This window comes from Pinus tabuliformis, chromosome 6 (assembly GCF_031772625.1).
Source record: "Pinus tabuliformis cultivar Carrire ecotype Pingquan chromosome 6, CPIR1, whole genome shotgun sequence".
Taxonomy (NCBI): domain Eukaryota; kingdom Viridiplantae; phylum Streptophyta; class Pinopsida; order Pinales; family Pinaceae; genus Pinus; species Pinus tabuliformis.
The window spans coordinates 1,873,506,691-1,873,531,719 of record NC_142292.1 but is presented as its reverse complement, the minus strand read 5'-3'; the positions used below and the strand labels follow the sequence as shown (position 1 = coordinate 1,873,531,719).

General features: G+C 38.5%; 1 protein-coding gene across 1 annotated transcript; it reads left to right on the top strand.

Annotated features, from left to right (window-relative positions):
- Positions 1-1,052: 1,052 nt before the first annotated feature.
- On the top strand, positions 1,053-2,291 carry LOC149266634 (uclacyanin 1-like). Its single transcript, XM_089397118.1, has 3 exons — positions 1,053-1,163; positions 1,335-1,533; positions 1,636-2,291. Exons 2-3 carry the CDS (start codon positions 1,362-1,364, stop codon positions 2,166-2,168), a joined length of 705 nt encoding a protein of 234 aa, XP_089253244.1. The 5' UTR covers positions 1,053-1,163; positions 1,335-1,361; the 3' UTR covers positions 2,169-2,291.
- The last annotated feature ends 22,738 nt before the right edge of the window (positions 2,292-25,029 follow it).

Genomic DNA, 25,029 nt, shown 5'->3' with positions numbered 1-25,029 from the left:
ATGAACCACAAAGACATACACAATTTATTCAATTATGTGATAAATCCAAAATACTTATTTTTAAATATTTCTACTCATGAAAGTCTTTATTCACATATAATTAATATATATATATATATATATTAATTAGATTATAATTTTTTTTAAACGAAATTTTGATGAAAAAAAAACCTAAATTATATTTATTTTATAAAATTGCTTTAACACATCTTTTTGCAAATTCCTCTTTTGCAAAATTAAATCTATTTGGAAAAAGTTAGAGGGAAAAGCAAACTACATACCCTTTCTTATAAAGTATCAACATATCACTTTACCTTTGCACAAATTGAGTCCAAATGGAAAAGAAAACCAACCATACCCCCAAGGAATCAAATTAAAACCCCAAACACCATTTACGCATTGACCAAATATGGAATAACATTTACACACCATTTGCCCATTGACAAAATATACAATAACATTGACAAAATATACAATAACATTTACACAAGTTTAGAGGGGGAAGAGGCAAAATGAACACGTGTCCTGTAATGATTGTGTAACAAAAAGATTCAAAGGGAAAATGTTGTTGACTAGGCCCTCAGCTACTCGGGTAGCCATTTGCAATAGAGAGCCATCACCATTTCTTGGAAACGGAAGGGTGGTGGCCATTTGTTGACATTTTCCTTGTAATATTATATAGCACAGTAATCCTTGTAATATTATATAGCATAGTAAACTATTATGGCTAAACAAAAGGAACCTCCATAAAATATTCCGGTAAATGAATGAGTAGAGGAGGACGTATTCAAACCAAAGTGCTTATACGTGTTTTTGGTGCACTTCGTTCGCCCTTGCGGTAAGAAAATTGGAGCTTTCCTCGTGGAAAAGGGGACCTCATGGGTATCTTCCAGAGATTTTGTGGGTCGGCTGTGCGATATCCATCATATTAAAATGCCAACTTTTGACCATTGATATGGTTGCCTTTGGAAGACTTTAAGCCGGCTACCAAACGCGTCGGGAGTGCTATATATCCAATCTTTTTGATCTGGCTCTTATATATCCAGTCTTCCCATTCAATAAGTTGAAGCAAAAATAGTTCGCTTAGTTCATCAAAAGAGCTATCTGGGAACCAGCAGCGGCTGCACCATCAAAATCGCTTCGACAATTCTTTGCAATATATCGTATGGTCTTTGATCTTTCTTCAATGATATTGCCATGGTCTCTTGTTTAGATATGCCCATCTGTATTGTTGTATAACCTGTTACTTTTGATGGTAGAACGCAGTGACCTTCTGATGTATCTTCTTAGAAACTTTCATTTGTGGCTTTTTAATTTGTTTGTTCGCATCGCAGATATTGGCAGTAATTTTAGCGGGAGATATGGAGCAGCAGAGACTGTGGATTGTAGTTGTGATGGCAATGGCCATGATGGTTTTGCCATTTAATTGTTTGGCTACTGACTACACCGTCGGCGACAACGCGCAGTGGAATCTGGGCGTCAACTATAAGACCTGGGCTTCTGGCAAAACATTTGTTGTGGGGGACAAACTCGGTATGTAAAATCACAAATCATAGCAAGACCCAAAATGAATATTTGATGATAGTGTTGCAACTGAAGATATATATTAACGAGTGATGATTGAATATAATGCAGTGTTCAAATACACGCCCGGCACGCACACTGTGCTGGTGGTGAACAAGGCGGCGTACGATTCGTGCACCACTAGTAATCCGTTGGCAACACACACCAGTGGAAACGATAGCATTACATTGGACAGCACGGGTGCCAAGTATTACATCTGCGGAATCACAGGTCACTGCTCCGCCGGCATGGAAGTCACTATCACCGTTGGCGCCGCATCCGCTTCAAAGAAGAACGGAACAGCGCCATCCCCCTCGCCCGCACGTTCTCCATCATCATCGGCCCCTCCCACTACACCAACTGCTCAATCGCCGTCCCCATCATCGGCCCCTCCCACCGCACCAAATGCTGGATCGCCTTCCCCGTCATCGACCGCTTCCACAACGCCAACTGTTGGAACGCCTTCCCCATCATCCGCAGCTACGCCGACTGCAGTGCAAACACCATCGTCGTCGACAAACGGGGCGAGCACAGCCTCCCCTTCATACCGCATGGGTGCTGTCCTCCTTGGAGGATCTCTTTTATTCGCCATGGCCTCGCTGTAGGCATACACAGATACCTTATCACTTCAATATTGAGTGAGCGCCATCGTCACGATTCGTTAGTGCTTTCAGATTGTTTTCTTCTCATCATTTATTTTTTGAGATGTATTGGATTCATGTCCCTTACGCTAATAAGTAAACCAATATCATGTTAGTGTAGGAATATTAGTTATTTATACGCTGTTATCATTCATAACGCAAAATCTGCATGTAAACTATCATCCAATTTTAACCACTTAGAAATCGTTGTTAATTCAAATATACAGTTGATTTTATCTACTCAATGCCAATTAATTATTTACTCCAGCAGACTGCTGCTCTCTCTCTATTTCCAAGGTAATTATTAGTTGAAATATAAATTCCCCGTTACATCTCGAGGGATATTAGCCATAAGAGAAACCTTGCTCTTATACCAGGAGTGGATTGCATTGTATAATACAAAATATAAATTTCACCATTAAGTGGTAGGATTTTAAGTTTTAGGATATTAACACTACAAAACTTAATATATTGTTTTAAAGACAATATAAAACAATGAATCGAGGAAAATATCTCATCATTGATCTTTTATCAATATAAAATGTATTTAATTAAAAATAAAGAACAATATCATTGATTAATTCATATTAGGGCATAGTAGAATTGAACCACCAACTATTTACATGTAAAGAAAGTGTTCTACCATTGAGCTAGCACCCTTTGAAGAATTATGTGATCAGTTTGGGAAGTTAGAGGATGTGGCATAGATACATGAGGTGATGCTGGAACTTCAAAAGGGTTGCCAAAATGAAATGGATAGGACAGAGGTGGTTGAACTTTCACATAATTGATAGTATTAGCATGATGTTGTATAGGTACTTGTAAGTGTAATAGAGTATCACATTGAATACATGAATATCTTATACTATCTCAGTGTGGCAAAGGATAGTGTGATTAATGAACATAACATGTTATACTAATTTGTACTAGTAACATGTATTGGTTTCTCTATATAATTGAGGTGATTAGTGCTATTCGTTATGGATATGTAAGACCATAATCAATGTAATTAATAGAGACAGTGATATCATAATAATTGATACGATCAAGTAGTGTGAATAACGATATGTCAATTGCACAAGTCCCTATTAGGTATGAAAACAATTAATAAAACATAAGGTATAGCTTGTTCCTATGTCCACTTAGTTGTTGTAGATGTTTGGAGCGCCGATGATCAAATACATACTGTCATCTACTAGTAGAAAAGGGTTGGATCTCGGTTAAAACTTAAAAGAGACAAATCTTTGTCATGTAAAAGCATGTAAATCCCATGGTCGTATTCCTATTACTATTAGAAGTTTCTGGAAGTTCCAAGACAGTCATTTGGTTCAAGCATTTAGAAAAGACCCAGCCTCAAGATTATTGCATGGTTTGGAAGAGCACAGTAAGTTTTACAAATCTTAAAAGAATAAAACTTTGATCAGAAGGAAGGAAATCTGTTAATATAGCCATTCAATTTTCAATAGAAAAAAACTGGCCCCATTTTTTAGCATCTTTTTGTGAACAATGACATGCATTTTGGAAGGCATATGAAATTGCTCATCAGTGAAGATAAAAGGAAAACCTCAAAAATTTAATCTTTGGATGGAAAATATGTTTGAGATTATCATTCTAGTACGAGGGACTAAAGAATATTTTATGGCATGAACATGATCATGCAAGAACACTTGCAGCTCATACTGAAATGGTGTATGGTTATATTAACTCATACAACTCTCATTGATCGGTTCTTCAACACAATATTTCAACCAATTCCAGTCCCATCATGGTCTAACCCTTAACAAATTTCAATTTTGGCTCTAATCACATTGTATGAGGGACAAAATAATATTTTATGGCATGAACATGATCATCTAAGAACACTTGCAGCTCATACTCTGTAGCTAAGAGATACAAACATCATGAAGGAGTAACTACGTATGCATGTCCATTCTATCATGTCATCTAGGATGAGGGTGAAACAATAGATGTAAAATATTGAAGTGATGTATGACTATTTATATGTTTTCAAGCTATAAAAGACGCTAGATTGACGTGTCATCACACATGATCATATGCAAGAACAAAAGATAACAGGTAATGCACCATAAAAATTCAAAGTGGTGCATGAACTTGACAAACTCTATAACAATGTGTTGTTGGAAAGAATTAAGATCTATGTGTCGTTGGACATGATCACAATCGAAAATAAATTGAAGCTATAAGGGGCATGTTGTAGAAGAGCTTACAATCCAATATGTGATGAGCCTAATGTTATTGTTCCTACATAGATCTCAATTCACTTCTAAAATCATCCTGGAAAGGAATTACATTAGAATGGCATTGGGATTTCCTTTTTGCAATTGCCTCAGATGAACCTACCAAAATCACCAAACTGAGACAAGATGAACTCATTTGAAAGCTGAATTTTAGGATCCCAAAAGTTTATGTTTGCTTTAGCTCCATAGTACTTGCCTCATTGAACAAAATTTATCACATGCTATAACAACAAGAGTACATATAAGATTATAGAACGAAACACATAACCAGTTCTGACATTTTAGCTAAAATTAAAAGAAGAGGAGTTAACCTGATGCCCACTTTCATTGAGTAAATAAAGATTTGCAGACTTAGACATTCAGTGAATGAGTCATGAGCCTTGTTCCAAATAACCTCTTAGATCTTTTTAGGACTCTAATAGAAATGGAAATTATCTTATGTTAGATAATCGTAATCAATGATACAATTCTACTAGTAATCACAGTTCGTTCATTATAACAACTTCTATTGCTTGTAATGTACATTGTATTAATGATGTATGGGATATGTGGTATATTCACCAAAAAACACTCCTCTATTGGAAAAAAAAGAACTTTTTAATGAAATTATAAATGAAAATTCAATTTAGAATGGAAACAATGGTATTCTACTAGGAAAAAAGGAATTAATCCACCAATAAAATGCATGAACATTGAAGAGGAACTATTACTCAAATCCAAGAATCCTAGCTAATAATATAACAACTATCATAGAATGGGCCTTAACTCCTTAGATAAGGCACTAGAAAGGGCTATAGTAGCTACGGATTAACTTTATGCACACATAAAAATGTGAATAGGAACCATGCTCGAGAATGTTTAATTAAACAATAGTTTGATAGAAGAAATAATGTTTTTAATGTATTTTGTCCATAGCTATACAAAAATAGCTTGTCTAACTTTATTGTGACTCCTAGATTCTATACTAAAACAATATATATTTAGACACTTGATAACTAATGGTTCTAAAGATTTGTTATGCGCTATTAAGAAAATATTATTTGTTTCCTTTGCATTTGGCCCAAGGAGTTTCAATTTCATCAACCCATGACCAATGATGTCCCTAATAAGACATGTATATCAATATAAAAGAAGGAAGAGCTTGGACCATTTGTATAAACAATAAAGAGAGAGAAGGTACTGAAACTTGAAGCGTGCTTTGAAAATCTGCAATTTTAAGCTCTAATAGCAAACAATATTTACAAATCTGCAAGGAATACTTGTAGATGTGAAATTTATAACCTCAAAAATAGAAAATTAAATGCTTCTTTTAATTCAAAATTTACAGGTAGCTTTCATCCAATTGGAGAGAATGAATAAGAGAAAGTTAACAAGGAAAGTATAGCTCAAAGCTTGTTAACTTCAAAAACATTCATATCGAAATGAAAATAACTAGGCAGCACTTGGAGAATGTCAAGATCTATATTTATCAAAACTGCAAGTACATAGTCTAATGACCTCAGATTAACACACTCCAAGAAGAACTCATGCGTGATTATAAGTAAATTCATAAGTTTTTTGTCCTCGCATCATTTGGATACATTAATGTCAATAATTCTAAATGAATTCAATCACTTGACATGAAAGAGACGAGAAAGTATGAAATATCTAATATTAGGCAAATGGAGTCAAGAATCATCCATGATTTTTTCACTAACTTGTAATCATCACTTGCTCTTATACTTGACATTGGACATATTGATAGCTTATTCCCCTCAAAAGAATCCTTATACAATGATAGAAGAGAGGATGCACACAAAATAAAGCTAAATTTAGGGTCATGTGTGGCATTTGATCTAGGTGGATATTGTTGGCCACCCACCTATTCCACATAGACCCTCCAGTCAGTTTCATATGTTTCATTATATATTTTAGCATTTACTATTTTTAGTAGTTTTTTGGGTCCTGAACTTCCATAGCAGTTTTGACCCCCCCTAAACAGTGTTTTTAAGGCCTGCTGCAGTCCTGTAGCTGTAGGCAAGGACATGTGGCGAAACATGTAGTACTCAAAGAGACATTTCCAAAAAGGTATCATACATGCCAAACAGAGATAATATGATCAAGATATGACCCTGTGAAGTTTGTTACCCAGCTAACCCTAACAAGGCCCACAAACTCTTGGTATTACATCTCTTGGGGTTATGGTTTTAGTTGTTTAGGGTTTTCTCATGTTTTTCAATAATAAATAAGGCCTTCAACCTCATTGTAACACAGTTCAGAGGCATGTAGTCGCCACATCTCTTCTCAAAGATAAGCTACCATCGCCCGAGCTATCTTATTTCCATTTTGTTTGTAAGCATAGTTCAGTATTTTTCTATTAACGAAATGAAGTGTTTTTTTGTTGCATCTCTGTACTTATGATTATATCGGTAATTTGTTGCATTCCTGTTTAAGTTCAAATCAGTGGTATTAGAGCAGTCTGCTCTTTCTTTGTTATTATGTGCATGTCCCAAACGAGGTTAGCGTATAAGGAGTTAGGGCTCAATATGTTTGAACCATTGCAAGATCAACCTCGCAAACCCCGACAACCTCCCATGGTGGAAGAAAAGAAAGGAGAGGGGGTAGGAGATCCTTTCAAAATGTTGCTCGAGGAAGCCCTTGAGAAACAAAGGAACGCGATGATAGATAAATTTGCCCAGATCCTTCGACGACTACCCATAGATGCAAATGTTGTAGATAAATGGTTAAATCTATTGGAAGGATATTTTTTGGTTCATGACTTTTCCAATTAGGAAAAACTTACTTTTTCACTTCTTAAAGCCACCCCACACATCAAGGACTAGTGGGAAAAGTACTGTGAACAAAAATATGAGAGTGAACCCTCGTTATTTTTAGTTGCACCCACTTGGAATTGTTTCCTAGACGCCATCATTAGAGCTATGAAGATAAATACAGAAAGTGGACTACACTACGATAGAGAAGGGACCAAGATGTGTCGAAGTTCACAGATAATTTCCATACCCTTCGCTCAAAGCTAGGTATCAAGGATACTAAGCGGAATTTGGTACTCAAGTACCACGATTGTCTACACAAGTACATCCAGGACGAGATGGAGTTCCTAGATATTTCCTCACTCAGCACAGCGTACCGATACACTGTTAAGATTGAGCAAAAGTTTAAATAGAAGAAGCGAAACTTTGGATCTATGAACCTAAAGCAAGGAAAAGTCACCCCCAAATCATAAGGGAAAGGACATAGAGAAGGCAGGGCTACCTAAGAAAGTCTACTAAAGCCGTAAGAAAAGAATAACACCACGAAGACAAAGAAGGACACGAGAAAATGGGTGAGTTCCATAAGCGCTCCACTCACAACACAATTGAGTGTCGGGCCAAGTAGTCACTGGTGCCTGAGCTAAAGGCCTCCAAATGAGATGCATGTTCCAACTCTGAATCATGAAGCGACTAGGCCTAAAGACTACAACACATCCACAATCGTACACAATCGGGTGGCTTCACTAAGGATGAGATCTCTGCGTTAGCCAATAGCGTCCCCTTCCCTAATGCATCAAGGCCTTCACAGATGAGGTAATGTGTGATGTTTCTCCTCTTGAAGTATATGAGTCTAGACCTCGCTCTGTGATTATTACTTTGGCCAATAAGTTGTACAAGATACTGGAGGTAGCCCTGCCTATTGTCATCTCTTTGAACACCGCAAAGCAATGTAGTAAGATCATTTCCCAGACCAGGATTTTTTTTTCCTTATGATTCACCCTTAGAGCAAGAAGAAGGTTGTGGCCATAGCTTCCAGGCAGGGATCCTCTGCACAACAACAATAGATGGACAAGGTCGTGTAGGAGTACAGGGATATTTTCTCCTCACCTACAGGGGTACATTTGCACTGTCAAGTCAAGCACTCCATCGATCTGACCTCGGACACGCCGCTGCCAAATGGATTGATCTATCGACGGTTTGTTTTGGAGAACGATGAGATCAAGAGGAAGATTTAGGAACTACTGCAAAAAGGGCACATCATGTGAATCTCATCACCGTGCGGGAGCTCGATTGTATTGGTACAAAAGAAGGATGGCACTTGGAGACTCTGCATTGACTATCTGGCACTAAACAAGATCATTGTCAGGAATAGGTACCCAATCCCATGGATTGATGACCTTATGGACCAACTCAAGGGGAACAAATATTTCAGCAAGATTTAATTGAAGTCAAGTTATCACTAGGTTCCTATCTGATCCGGATTTAAACACTAACGCCATAAATTACAGATATAACCATAAATATAGAGATGTAGTAGAAATAATGCTTCATTTAATTAATATCAAATATTAAAATATGCTTACAAACATAATGGAAATAAGACTAGCTCGGGCGATGGTAGCTTATCCTTAAGAAGAGATATGGCGGCTATATTCCTATGAACATAGTTACAATGATCCAAATGAAAAACGACATCTACCCGTGGTATTCATCCTCCCACGGAATTTACCCATGGTCTTGTAAGTGGCATCCACCCATGGTATTTTCCAATGGTATTGTTTGTGACATCAACCCATGGTATTCATTTGCCCATGGTATTTACCCACCCATGGAATTTACCTGTCGTATTGTAATCAAAAATGGAAATAAGTAACAAGTCACATTTTTTAAAAGGAAATATTGTCCACCACAATGTAGCCTTTACCATTTTTTATTGTGTGTTCTCCTCTTTCTTTCTAGAATTTCAGTTTTTCAGATCTTGGGGGCATCCCCCAATATTTGGATCAATGGTATCAGAGCTAGGTTATGATTCCATGGGAATGAGGGTTTGATGCATATTTCAGTTTCAAATTTTTGTAGCAATATTCAATAAAAATCTAGCACGTGCTACAACCTCCACAACACACCTTCTTGGGAAAAATAGGAAGATTATTTTTTTTCAGGATTTTTTTTGGGGGGCGAGTTTCAAGATCATTTATGAACCTTTTGGTGAAAATTTAAAACAAATAAATAATATATCTAGACTCCTTGCGAGAAAATACACAAATTCAAAAACAAATCGACTGAATCGGTGTCCAAATGAGGGATATATCGTTGATTTAAAATCAACTATATTGCAGAAATTTTTCTAACGAGAATTCGTGGAAGGCGGCTCTCATATAAAATTTTGTACTTTTATGTATAATTTCAGAAAATTTATTATAGATCTGAGCTCCTTTAAAATATCACCCAATTTCAAAAAAAAAATGGTTGAATTGGAGTTCAGATGAGGGAGATATCGCTGATTTAAAATTAGTTTTTTTTTCATAACTTTTGTGATGGCAGAATAGTTGCAATGCGAATCTGAGTTTCCTCAGTGTCTAGATAAGGATTTCAAACACATGGAAAGATGCAAAATGGTCATTTTGTTTCCAAAAATAGGTTCATTATGTCCATTTTTAAATCAGGGGCAGCACTGGCAGCATGTTCTGTTTGGGTACGTGACCTCCCACCCTGCTTTAGTAGTCACATACTTCCCATTCATCAGTTTCAGCACACCAACATCTAGATTGGGTTCTTTGGATACATGCCCTCCCACCCCAGGTTATGTAGGCACCTGCTACTTCATCAACAATCAACATCATGGTTATGGGTCAACTGCACAAAATCCTCGTCATCGAAGTCCATTTGCAAGGCCACAGACTGTTAGTATCACAGTTGACCTAAACCATTATAGGGTATCTCTATCATCGAATCTTCGTTTTTCATGGTTATACGCCATCCCCAAATCCACACTTCATTGAAGTCCATTATCTAGGCTGCATAGTGTCAGTATCATAGTTGTTCACAAGCATTATAAGGTATCTCTATCCTCGGATCTTCATTTGTCATGGTTATGGGTCATCCACAAACCCACACTTCACCGAAGTCCATTTTCCAGTCCGCACATTGTCAGTATTGTAGGTTTTAACCCTGTACAAAAATTACCTGCATACGAATTCTAAAACATAGGAAAATAAACAATGTGAGAGCATAACACATAAAACACATATACACAGAGATTTTCCCACTGGATCCCAAAACCGGGACTACCAGCTTGATTTTTCAATATGTTCCTTTCAATGTTATAATACATATTTACACATGCCGAAGCATCCAATACCATGGACCGAAAACCATCGCGTCCAATACCAGGGACCAAAAACCCCCTGCGCCCCCCCCCCCCCCCCTAGCTACACAATCAGCTCAACAAAGGGGGCTCTGCCCCCCCTCTAACCCCCCAGTTAACTACGCTAGCTAGTCGTGGAAAGAATATAACACAACCAACATTCTCCCACTTGCTGTTTTCTTTCCACAGGGGGCCACAAGAGAGCTTAGTCATTTTTCCAGCCTTGAAACGCCCATTTTCTCTCTACACCAAGAGAACTCCTTGGAGCTCACAGGTTTTGTCAATGCATCTGCAATATTCTTCATAGTGTCCACCTTCACCATCAACACCTTTTTGTCTTCTATCATATCCCTCACAAAGTGATACTGAACATCAATGTGCTTTGTATTTGAATGATATGCAGGGTCCTTTGCTAAGAAAATTTCACTTTGGCTATCACAGTCTATCCTTATAGCTCCTTTTACTAACCCCATACTTGAACACAATCTCTACAACCAAACTGCTTCCTTGCTTGCATGAGTAGCTGCCATGTATTCTACCTCTGTAGTTGATCGTGCCACTACAGATTATTTCTTAGTCATCCAACTGATTGCACCTCCAAATAGGTTAAACACATACCCACTTGTAGATCTTCTCTGATCCAAATCTCTAGTCCAGTCGCATCAAAAAAGCCATGGATATCCAACATTCTATCTAATCTTGATCTTCCTTGGTAGCACAAACCATAATCACTAGTGCCACGCAATTGCCTGAAAACCCGCTTCACTGTTGTTCAGTGCTCCTTCCCTAGTTTTGACATAAACCTGCTCAATACTCCCACTTCATGTGCAATGTCTAGTCTAGTACAGACTATTACATACATTAGGCTACTGACTGCACTTGCATATGGAACACAGGACATGTCCTCTTCCTCTTTTTGTGTCTTCGGATACTATTCAGCAAATAAACTCACACCTACAGGAATAGGAACCTTCACTGGTTTACTATCTTGCATATTAAACCTCTGCAGTATTGTCTCGACATACTTCCTTTGGTTTAACCAGAGCTTCCTCTTTGCCCGATCTCTTTTAATTTCCATGCCCAAAATATACCTTGCAACACCAAGATATTTCATGTCGAATTTGGAGGACAATTGGGTCTTCAAATCCTAGATAATTTCTTTGTCATTTCCAACCAACAACATATCATCCACATACAAGACCAGATAAATAACACGGTCACCAATTAATTTAAAATACACACAGTGATTTTCTTTGCTTCTGGCGAAGCCAAGTCCCTGTATAAATGTATCAAATTTTTGATACCACATCCTTGGTGACTATTTTAACCCATACAGAGACTTCTTTAACTTGTATACTAGTTTTTTCTTACCCTTCACTGCAAAGCCTTCAAGTTGCTTCATGTATATTTCCTCTTCCATATCCCCGTGAAGAAATGATGTCTTCACATCCATCTGTTCTACCTCAAAATCAAAAGTAGCAGCAACAGAGAAAAGTAATCTAATAGAAGTTACCTTGGCAACAGGAGAAAAAATATCACCAAAATAAATTCCCGACACCTGGGAATAACCTTTTGCTACCAACTAAGCTTTGTATTTCTCCACCTTTCCTTCTGCATTTGTATTCCTCTTGAACACCCATTTGCTGCCAATGGGTTTCCTTCCAGCCAGCAACTCCACCAGATCCCAAGCCTCATTTTTGTGCAAAGATGCCATTTCATCAACCATGGCCTCTTTCCAAAGTTTTCCATCCTCTGAATCTACTACTTCCTTCACATTTCTGGGATCATCGTCAGTAATAGATAAAGAAAAATTTGAACAGAAAGCAGATGGACTATACCTTTCTATTTGCCTTCTTTCTCGAACTGATATTCTCACACCCGAAGTTTGTGGCTCTTCATATTCTGATTCCTCCTCTGCTGTAGAGTATGCTTCTTCCTCCTTAAGCTCAAAATCTATCTTCTCAAGTTCCTTTGGTTGGACTTCGTGTTTAATAACATCTTTTACCTCTCTGAACACCACATCTCGGCTGTACACAACCTTCCGTGTGACTGGGTTCCAAAGCTTATAACCCTTTAAACCATCCTTATACCCAATAAAGATGCACTTTTCAGATTTACTATTCAACTTGGTTCATTTCTCCTTTGGAACATGTACATATGCATCACATCCAAATACCCTCAAATGTGAAAGAGAGGTTTCTTACCAGTCCATACCTCTTGTGGAGCCTTATCCTCCAACGCTGATGAAGGTGACCTATTGACCAGGTAACATGCAATATCCACCGCCTTTGCCCAGAATTCTTGTCCTATCCTGGCACCACTGAGCATGCTTTTTGCCCTTTCCATCAACGTCTTATTAATTATTTCTGCAACTCCATTTTGTTGAGGTGTATATGGAGTAGTCTTCTGTCGTGTTATACCAAACTTCTTAAAAAATTCTTCAAATTCCTTGCTGCAAAACTCTCCACCATTATCTATCCTCAACTCCTTTATCTTATTCTCTGTCTAATTTTCCACAAGAGCCTTAAATTCTTTAAACCTGTCAAAGGCTTCAGATTTCTTCTTAAGGAAATATATCCATGTATTCCTTGAGAAGTCTGTTAGTGTCGGTATCTTCATCCCTCCATCGGTGATCAAATTCTCTTATTGCATTGCATGTTAGGTGTCTCACTTGATTAGCTGCATTCCATTAGGGTCATGGATCATCTGATGGTAGAGGTGTATTGTACATTTTCCCTCATGTCCTTTACTTGGTGGCCCATTTTCATACATCCAGATCATCTACAGTCAATTTTTGTCTTTAAATTTACAAAAGTCATTGTTAGGGTTTTAGGTCCCGTTAGGTCTAGGGTTTTGTCAATAAGGTCTTCAAAATCCTCAATAATGGTCAACAGGTGCATGAGGAGGTCAAATATAGTTTCAAAAACAATAATTTCCATAATCACATGCTCAGTGATTGATTTTTCCTCAAAACCATGTTTTGAGGAAAAATAGATTTTTTTATCTTTTCATGTACAAATTTAATGTAATTTCATTTGTCCCATATGTAATAAATTTAGAGGCAGCCCTGGTCACCTTACCAAGCCTCTGCAACTTCACCACCTGCAAAGCAAAACAAAAAGTCAAAGCATTCAGTCCATCAAAGGCAAAAATAAAGCAAACTACCCAAAAACAGAGTTTTTAAAGCAAGTCAAAAGAAAACATTAGAAAAGTGGGTTTTTGTAAATGAAAATTAAAGCTATATGTATATAAACTATTTTCATGTTTAAAAAAGCTCATTTGTATCCTTAAGACAAAGAGAGCAAGTGTATTGGTCATCCAAGAGCCAAGAGAGTGAGTTTGTGCCAAAAGCAAGAGAAAAATCAGGGCGTGGCACACTGGATTGTGGGCACTGTGCATTCATTTGACACGATGCATTGGGCAGCGCTTTGCAGTGCAAAATTATAACGAGCACGACGCACTCAGAAGGCATGGTGCACCTATGAGGTGGCACAATGCACAGGGGTACAAGGCCGAAATCACTCCCAATCTCTTCCAAATTCACAAATTTTCCAAATCCTCACTTGTTCAAGTAAGTCAACATCCCTCCATGACCAATGAATGAATTTCTCTTGGTGCTTATGGTGATTTAATGGTGAAAAATTAAAACCCTACCTCCTTGCATTTTTTGTCAAATACAATTGCATAGGGTTTATGAATTGGATTTCTTGCTGCTAATTCCACTCCTAGCCATTTCCCACTCCCTCACTCCTTCATTCCCTCAATCATTTTCTCCCTTTCTTTACATTTTCATCTACCCATTCCCTTAACCCCATATCCCTAAATTTCTAACCTTAAAACCCTAATCCCATTATCCCAAAACCCTAATTACTATTCCCAAACTCTAAAAATTATCCCCTAAACCCTTCTATTCCTCAAAAGCCTGTCAGCAACATTCCAAAATCCCTCATACACACTCCCTCCACAGTCCCTCACACATTCATATCCTTGGCAGCAAAAAACCTAAAGACACCATAAAATCTCTTCATACTCATCTAAGAAAACTCAAACATTGGCAAACATGGAGTCAAAATCCTCCTATGACAGAGATGAGGAGACAGTCAGTGATTCTTCTAGAGAAATGCATGCACCAAGGAGGCCTCACAAGGGTGGAAAACATAACAGGGAGGAGCCTACTTCACTTGCCGAGTTGTTGGCCTGTCCTCTTGCTGTCACATGCTTTCAACACCAATCTTGTTATCAGTTCTGTGAGATGGTGGAGAGAGTCAAGTATCACCTTGAGTTGGCTATATTGTTTGTGCTCCATCTTCGTAATGGCCAAGTCACTTTAGTAGGTGTGACATTCACCTTGACACCTGAGACTATTTCTTAAGCAACCAGCATTCCAAATGTAGGTGAGCAATGGTATAAGAGGCAGCTAATAGACAGAGAGCATTATGAGCCTTACATCAAGGCTAGGTTTCAGAGACATATCAGCAGAGTTTTTCCTTTCAAGTATCTTCAGGACACATATGCTCCCTTGATGAAACTCATAATTAGATATTTCAGCTGTGAGGGCAGATTTTCTCGTCTATATGCCTATCATATTAGATTGTTGATGCACTTCACAAGGGTGAGGATGATGAACCTCCCTTATTTCATTTGCCGGAACATTGAGAACATGACCTCCTTAGTACAAAAGAAGCCTCTTTAGCAACAGTATAACAACATATATCATCTTGCACTAATAAAAAATGTGGTCTTGCATCAGCTTGGTTTACTAAACATCTCATGGGAGGATTTCATTGCACATGAGGTCTTTACAGGTCCTCAAGTACCTCCAACAGTTTTTCATTAGGCGGGAGAGCCTTCACATCAGCAGGAGACTCATGAGATGCAAACCATTAGTGTGCCAGTGTTTATCACATATCAAAAGGGCATTAGAAGGTTGTTTGTAGTAGAAAAATGAGTACTATCTCCACCCACGGTGGAAGGGGTCTCGTTTCCTCCATCATCAGAGCAGGTACAGGACAAGGGTAAGCAACTCTTGCATGATGAGGGACCTTCAAGAGGTCATGAGACAGATTTCATCCTCATTTAGGATGAGGACACTGAATTGGGCCCACGAAGCTCAAGACTTAAAGAGATCATTCAGGAGTAGCAAGATGACATTCAACATTTATCTCTCAACCTGGATAGAGCCAAGTGGATCATTAATTATTTGGAGTAGAGGAACAAGCAGCTAGAAGATAAAAAAACTATCATGGAGCTCCAAAACATAAGGGAAAATTGGCAAGCTGCCAAGAGGAGGAAAATCAAATTGACCACACTTGAGCAAGAAATTCAAGCTGATCGTGAATCTTGGCTTGAGAGGAAAAACATGCACCTAGAGAGGATGCTAGAGAAGGCCAACAATGAGAAAAACATGTTGAGGAATATGGCATACCACTACTTGGCAAGAAACATGGTGTGCAAAACAAGAATCAGGAATTTGAAGGCCAAATTGAAGAAAGCCATGAGGAAGAGAAAAGAGACAAATAGACTCCAGATCTTGGTTGAGGCTTCCTTAGCCCAACACAGCACCTAATGAGGAACACTCAGCCCAAATTTCAAGAAATTTGGAAAAAAATTTGCAATTTTGAAATTTTTGGGCTAAAAAACAGGTTTTTCTGCCCAATGCGCCGCGCCACCGGCGCTACGCATTCACTTGGCTAGGAATTTTGCAAAATGGCTTGCATTTTTGGATTTTTCATGGAAAAATATGAATTCCCTCACTTGGCCAAGAAATTTTGACAGGTTTTGAGCTTCCAAAAAGGTCAAAAACACCTCAAAAATGACCTTTCTACCCCTTTTTGGACACACAGGAAGCAGTGTTGGGAGAACTCAATTTTGGATGGGCAAATGGAGGCCAAATTTAGAAATTCCACTTGTTTTGGAAAGTAGACAGACAAAGCTTTCCAACAGGCCAACTTAGAGAAAATGTGGTGCATGGGAAGGCCTCCAAACTAAGCTTCCAAAAGGCGCTATGCATTGGGAAATCAGCGCGGTGCATTGGAGGAAATTTGCTCATTTTGGCCAAAAAACTCTGTTTTTCGCCTAGTTTCTTCATAGTTTGACTTTTCTCTTTCTAAAAGTCAAACTCATGATGTAATTTAATGTGACTTGATGGATTTTGATGTAATTATGCTAAATTTTCACTCATAGAGGTAGATTCATCATGAAAAAGTAGTTTGCAACTGAATGAATTAGTTTCCTAGGTTTTAGAGGCATGTTGTTCCACTGCCTACTTTTTAGTTCTTAGTTTAGATCTTGTTGAAACAGCTCCTAAACTCATGAGCTCGACCCCTAAAGCCTAGAATGAGTTGTTTGATGCCTATATCTAGTATTTTTTCGGTCATTTGTAAAGGTTGGACTCTTGTGAATTCTTTGAGCATTGTTGTACACTCTTTTCAGCAATTTGGCTAAGGAATTGACCAGGGTTTGCAGCGCTTTATGGGATTCTTGTGGCATCTTGCTTTGGTATTATGTTCCCTTTTGTAATTGCAAGTTTATATGTGTTTTATGTATGCCATTATCTCTCTTTACTTCATGTTAACTAAATCAAACAAGGATAAAAGGTAGAATACATTGAAATCGCAGTGCTCTACCTAGGGTTTGTTTAGTTATCTATGTTTTCAGTTGTTTGAAGAGGATCCCTAAGTCTTTTCATGCCCTCTCCAACTCCTCACCAATCTAAAATCTCTCCATCTCAATCAATTTGAAGTGCTAAAACATTTGCCTACCTCACCCCATAGAGATCTCTGCAAAACTGTGTTCATTCCCTGGACCGAAATCTACCTTTCACAATTGAGCCAACAAACTCATCTTAAATTCAATCAAACACCTTTGTACACGTACCTAGCCTAAAATAAATCATTATATCAGTCATCTCAAGCTTCATTAGCCATCTTTTTTGAGATTGATAAGGAGAGATCCCTCTGCCAACCTGGTAGGGCTAGCTACCAAGTTAAGCGTGGTTTAATGTTACCCTCGACCTGCCTTTCTCAGCCTGAGGTACAATTAGGCCCTAACAAATTTGTCTATAAATGATACATAGTACACAAACTTACCCAGTGATGGAACCTTCACAGGTCCAAACACATCACTATGCACAAGTTCTAACATCTGTTTCGCCCTCTTACTACCAGAGGGGAAACTCACTCGATTCTGCTCCCCATATACACAATTTTCACAGAAATCAATATCCAGAGAGCTATTACTCATACCTTCTACCATACCCTTACCATGAAGTATTTGAAGGCCCTTCTCTCCAATATGTCCAAGACTTTGATGCCACAACATGGTCTTCCCTCGAGAGACCACTAGATTTTCTGCTCCACTTTCAGGAACCACAGAACTGTTGCACCCATCAATAACAGTGCTACCTTGCAGCTTGTACATAGTTCCAATTCAAACTCCCCGCATCAATACCAGTGCTCCCCAAACCATTTTGTAGGTATCCTTCTCGAACACTGTTTTTAGACTTGCATCATCCAGCTTGCTTACAAAAATCAGATTTCTGGCCAATGCAGGAATATGCAGAACACATAGAAGTGTTCTAACCCTTCCACCTTGCAACGTCCACTTTACTTTTCTTGGACCAATAATTCTAGCCTTCGTATCATCCCCTAAGAAGACATCACCACCATCATATTTCTCATACTCGCAAAACCACTCTTTATGGGGAGTGAAGTGAAAGGATGCACCTGAGTCAATCAACCATGCTTCATGATCTACATGTGTACTTGAAGAAGCCAAGTACACATCCCCACCTTCATCTGAGGTGGTTTTCACCTCTGCAGAAGGAGCATCATTAGATCCCTTTCCTTTATTAGGAGATTTAGATTTACAGTCCCTTTTGTAGTGCCCTTCCTTTCCGCATTTCCAGCACACCACCTTTACAGGTTTTCCTGGAGATTTACATCTCCCTCTAGATTAAGATCTCCCACTCAATGACTTATTTTTGTTTCTGTTCTCGGACCATCCTCGTACTGACAAGGCATCACCATTCTAGCTCTCCATATTTTTCCGTCTCATCTCCTCCGTCAGCAAGGATGAGACTATTTCATCAAATTGTAAGGCAGTTGCATTGCTACCTATTGCAATAACTAGACTATCCCACAAATCTGGTAGAGAACACAACAAACTGATGCACTTATCTTCATATGAAATTTTAATATCAACAAATGCTAACTGAATTACCACAGTATTAAATGCGTTCAGATGTTTTTTCACCGAGTCTCCATCTTTCATCGTCAGGTTATACAGCTATTTCTGCAGGAATAGTTTATTCACCAGAGACTTAGATTGGTACAAAGTCCCTAACTTGTCCCACAAAGCCTTCGTCGTAGCTTCCTCTAATACATTCAGCAATACTAAATCTAAGACACACAATTGTATTGTGCTTTTTGCCTTCCGATCCAACTTCTTCCATTCTTCATCGAACACTCCCGTTGGTTTAGTACCCGGATCTTCCGCAATCCACTGATCTTTATCCACCAACAGATCCTACATCTTGAGTTTCCACAAATCAAAACTTTGACCGTTAAATTTCTCGATCTCTATCTTTCCATTGCCCACCATCTTCTTTCACCACCAGAATCGATCTCGCAGATCTCCCACTGAACAGGGTCTACCACAGGCTTGAGCAAAACCCCTCAGCAATAAAGGCGTCCCCTTGAAGTGAAAACATCTCTAGTGCCAAATGTAGGTTTTAACCCCATACAGAAATTAACTGCATATGAATTCTAAAACAAAGAAAAATAAACAATGCGAGAGCATAACACATAAAACACATATACACAGAGATTTTCCCACTGGATCCCAAAATCAGGACTACCTGCTTGATTTTTCATTATGTTCCTTTAAATGTTATAATACATATTTATACATGCCGAAACATCCAATACCATGGACCGAAGACCATCGCATCCAAAAACATGTGTGAAAATCATGCACAAAACCATAGGTGGGTCCGCCCAACCTAACATAGGGTCCAAAACCAAAATTTTCTGGGGTGCTTCCCCAAACCCCATAAATTGCAGTTACGGGTATGCCTCAAACCCCGTGTGACGCCCCCCGCTACACAATCGGTGCAATGAAGGGGGGCTCTACCCCCCCTCTAACCCCCTAGTTAACTACCTAGGCTAGTCGTGGAAAGAATATAACATAACCCAACAAGTATCACAGTTGGCCACAAGCATTACAAGGTATCTCTATCCTCAGATCTTCTTTTATCATGATTATGGGTTAACCACACAAAACCCTTCTCGTCAGTGGCTCTTCATATTCAATACAGGCTTCTCAGGAGAGAAATTCATGCAATGGGGACCATTACTTCTTAAGGAGGGAGGAATGATCTGAATGGAAAATGGCATCTACCCATGGTATTCATCCACCCATGGAATTTACCCATGGTACTATAAGTGGCATCCATCCATGGTATTTTCCCATGGTATTATATGTGACATCAACCCATGGTATTCATTTGCCCATGGTATTTACCCACCCACGGAATTTACTTGTGGTATTGTAAGAAAAAAGCACTATAAGTAACAAGTCACATTTTGTAAAAGGATAGATTGTCTGCCACAATATAGCCTTTATAGTTATTATCTGTTTTAATAAAAAAAAATTGTGGTTTTTTTTATTGTGTGTTCTCCTCTTTTCTTCTAGCATTTCAATTTTTCAGATCTTAGGGGCTTCCCCCCAAGATTTAGATCACTATCGAAACCTTTGATGTGTTGAATACTGCCTTCAAATTCAAGGAGGACCTTTTCGAATGGTTGGTCATTCCGTTCGGATTGATGAATGCCCCTACAACCTTCATGAGACTGATGGAAGACATCTTGCATCCCTTCACCAATTCATTCGTCATGGTGTATTTAGATGATATCTTGATCTTCATCCAGAGTTGGGAAGAGCACCTCCACCATATTCGACAAATCCTTCAAACCTTGCGACCATGCAAGTTGTGTGCTAACTTGGAGAAATGCACTTCTGGCTTGACCCAGGTTCAATATCTAGGGTACATCATTCATGAGTAGGGTGTACATGTAGACCCACCCAAAATACAAGTCATTCGGGATTGGCCAGCCCTGACCACTCTAACAAAGCTTTGCAGATTTTTGGGTCTTGCCAATTTCTACTATGGGTTCATGTTGGGGTTCTCTCATACAACTTGGCCTTTAAGTCAAGTCACCAAGGGCGAAGCAAAAGAAACGTTTTTCGGCTTGAAACCCAACAAAAGTCAATTTTCGAGTTGATGCATTACCTTTGCTCTGCACCATTGCTCCCATTACTAGACCTACAACAACCATTTGAGATTGAGACAAATGCCTCCGACTATGCTATTGGTGCAGTTCTTACTTAGCATGGGCATCTAGTGGCTTACCATAGTGAGACACTTTGAGACACAATCCAAAAGTATCCCACTTAGCGCAAAGAAATGCATTCCATTGTGCAGGTTTGCCGTCAATGGAAGCATTACATTCTCGGGAAGGAAACAGTCATCAACACAGACCATTAACCCTTGCGGTTCATTCAAACACAAGGGAAGTTGCAAAACGATCACCATCGGAAATGCTCCACCTACCTATAATAGTTCCATTTAAACATTAAGGGCAACCACAAAAATGTCGCTGATTGCTTCAGGCGACCACCAGTCATGGCGCTGATCATTGTGCTTGACTCATGTGGGCATGAGACTTCGGGGTGGTTGCATCTTTATAAGAGAGATCCATAATTCGGCAGCACATACCAGACACTCCTAGAAGGGAAACAATTTTCGAAATTTCAACTTCAAGATGCACCATTATGGCACTTAGGACACATATATGTTCCTTCAAGCCAGCGCCATTGCCAAATCAACCATCAAGAAGAAAGGCCTGTATACTCTTCTACCTACTCCTAGTTAGCATTGGGAATCTATCTCCATGGATTAAATGTCGGGACTTCCTTCTACTAAGTGTTGTAAGAATTTCATTTTCATAGTCGTCGACATATTCTCTAAGATGCCCGTCATGGTGGCCTGCAAGAAGAGTAACATAGCAGAGGCCATTGATAAGCTCTTCTTTGAGCAAGTGTGGGTACACATTATGATTCCACAGTCCATTGTATCAGATGGGGAAAGTAGACTCCTAAGTGTATTTTGGTCTAGTCTCTGGTCAATGTTGGATATAAAATCTTACTAAGTCCAAGAGGTTCCATCCCCAAATAGATGACTAAATAGACGTTGTCAACGGGATGATCATACACATTTTGCACATGTTCAATTCAAAGCATCCACACACATGGGATGAAAGTATCCCTTATGTCCAACATAGCTACAACAGAGCTCTCCACATCTCAACGGGCCACAACCCCTTTCAGGTAAGGCTTGGATTTCAGCCATTATGTCCCATTTATGTGGGGATACCATTTGCAACCACTCAAGTAGATTTTCCTTGTGTCCAGTCTGAAGCTGAAAGGGCTAAAAACTTCATTGAGCGCATTCAACACATTTGTCAACAGGTCCATGGTATATTGGACAAAACCAATGCTAAGTACAATCAACTCCATGACCAACATCAAGTGCCTCACACGTTCCAGGTGGGTGACAAAGTTTGTCCACATTTTCAAAAGGAGTGCTCCGCTGGACCACCACAAGCTTCTCCCTCTCTGATATGGGACATACACCATCACCAAGCCTGTTGGTGACAATTCCTTCAAGCTCAGCATCCCACTATTCCTTGGTCTACACCTAGTGTTCAATATAGACCACCTTCGGCCATATGTTCCACCATTGTTGGGCACATCTAACATTGCAGAACAACTCACACCAACAAAGCTCAACCTGGACTACATCGAATAGGCCACAACTGATCAGATCATAGATACATAGATCAATGACATTGACTGATAAAGGATACAACTATATCAAGTTGTCAAAGCATTCCAACTCCTTCACCAGGGCAAGTGGTTCACTAGGGACCAGGTTCAACAGAAATTTCCTCACCTCATGGAGGCTCTACACGCAATGGGGACAATTTCTTCCTAACGGGTAGGAATGATCTAGGTGGATATTGGTGGCCACCCACCTATTCCACCTACACCCTCTAGTCAGTTTCATATGTTTCCTTGTTTATTTCAACATTTATTATTTTTAGCATTTTTTGGGGGCCTGAACTTCCAGAGCAGTTTTAACCCCCTAGATGGCGTTTTTTGAGGTTCGTTGTAGGCCCATATCCATAGGTAGGGTTCTGTGGTGAAACCTATAGTACTCGAAGAGAGCTTTCCAATAAGGTATCGTATGTTCCAAACAGAGATAATATGACCATGTTTTGACCCTAGGAAGTTGGCCGCCCAACTAACCCCAACAAGGCCAACAAACTCTTGGTGTTACATCTCCTGGGTTATGGTTTTGGTTGTTTAGGGTTTTCTCATGTTTTTCAATAATAAATAGGCCCTTAGGCCTCATTGTAACATAGTTCAAAGACATATAGCTTCCACATCTCTTCTCAGAGATAAGTTACCATCGCCCGAGCTATCTTATTTCCATTCTATTTGTAAGCATAGTTCAATATTTTTCTATTAATGAAATAAAGTGTTTTTCTATTGCATCTTTGTAGTTATGATTATATCTATAATTTCTTTCATTCCTGTGTAAGTTTGGATCAGCATTCTATCCATAGTAATTGAAAAATGTATAACTAAAGCGTATATATTCATAATATATGAGAAAGTCTTAAATTCAACCCAATACTTATTTGTATGAATATATCTCTACTCCACAAGGCTTCCACAGGTCAAATTCAGCTCAATGTCATGTTTGACACACCCAAAACATATAATGCCTTCTTTATCCCAACCAACATATAACATGAATCTCAACGGATTTATTCAAGTCACATATTCCTTGCTACACTCACCCTTCAAAGCTCAGGCATTTCCTTCTCTGTTAAATAGTCCCTTAGGTGATCCATGTTGTCAAGCTTTTCACATGAAAAAAATGCATACCTATATAGTCTTACCACCAAGTCATCCCCCTAGCAACGTATAGTCACTCAATAGCTCATTCAAATCAAGGCATATCACAGGGTTCTAGTGTCATCATAGTAGCATTCTCCTCGTGCTTCCTACTTTATAGCAGCCATCATCTGTCCATATTATAGAGATCCATCATCTGACCTGTATCATAAACATATAGTCACCATGAGATGTTCAAATAAAAAATGAAATAAAAAATTGAAACCTATATCATTTAGAAACCAGATTTAACATGTGTGAGATTATTATCATAATGCTTGGCACTTGTATGTAGTAAAAACCAATATTCATTATGGGATTATATATCCAATAAATTTCTACCTGCAATATGTCCTCCCTGATATAATTTTCATTCGGCTAAACAACTTTGAGTACTCAACCATATAAAATTTCATTACCATATCTCCAGCATCTTTTGAAATGATCTTAGAATTATGACATACCAATAATTCAATTATTTTTAGCTATAAACATATTAAATGCAATGAAGTTTAATTAACTCCTAGGTAGACAACCAAGTGCACATAAGGCTGAGACCATAGTCTTCAATATGGAGCACCTTCCTTAACTTTGCATGAATCACCATCCTTGTCCAAATTTGGAGTGCTTTTGTGATGCTAAAATCAACTACCTTATCCACCAATGAAGGAAATTACCAGGATATAATTTTTCAATTTACAACAATTGAGAAGATTTAACGAGAGAAAATTCCTTAGCACCAAAATCTTATTGAGAGTAGCTCATGTGTAATCAACCAAATTAATCTTAAGTGATGGCATCAATATAATTGACATGAGGGATGTCATCTTCCAAAATATCATGGTAATCAACCTCTGTCATACAATGTTTATCGCTTCCTCAAAATAGAACAAAGTTCAAACTAATGCAAAAGCTAACCCAAAATAGTTTGAAAGAACCATTCTTTAACTTAGAACCATTTAGGCAACATGATGAGGGTATCCCCTAGTGGAAGCACACATTTCTTAAAGGTCCAAGTTATATTCATAGTTGCTAAAACTAACTCCCAGAGAAGCATCTGGAATGAAATAAATTAGAGCAAGTTGTTATTTCTATAATAAAAGAAAGGTGAACACAACTATGGTGAGGTACCTGTTTGGAGTCTGAAAACATGCTTACATGCTAATCTAGACAACACCCCTTTCTAATCTAAATTAAGGATTTAGAAAAGGTCTGGGGTTTAAATTGTTTATACTTAAAGAAAGTGTCCTTCACCAAGTCATGAAGATAAGGTTGTTTTTTCTTGTAGGTACCTTCATATAAATCATCCATACGACATCTCCATCAACAACACTCTTCCTTACTATTTTGAAATGGCCGAGTAATAACTTATCAAACCAATATTTGTCTTTCACCGAAGCATCTTCAGTTATTGGATTCCAAACAAA

Bases quoted from the DNA above. Each gene is read 5' to 3' on its own strand.
- LOC149266634 (XM_089397118.1), top strand. From the start codon at position 1,362: ATGGAGCAGCAGAGACTGTGGATTGTAGTTGTGATGGCAATGGCCATG. The intron at 1,534-1,635 runs GTATGTAAAATC...AATATAATGCAG, and splicing joins TGTTGTGGGGGACAAACTCG to TGTTCAAATACACGCCCGGC.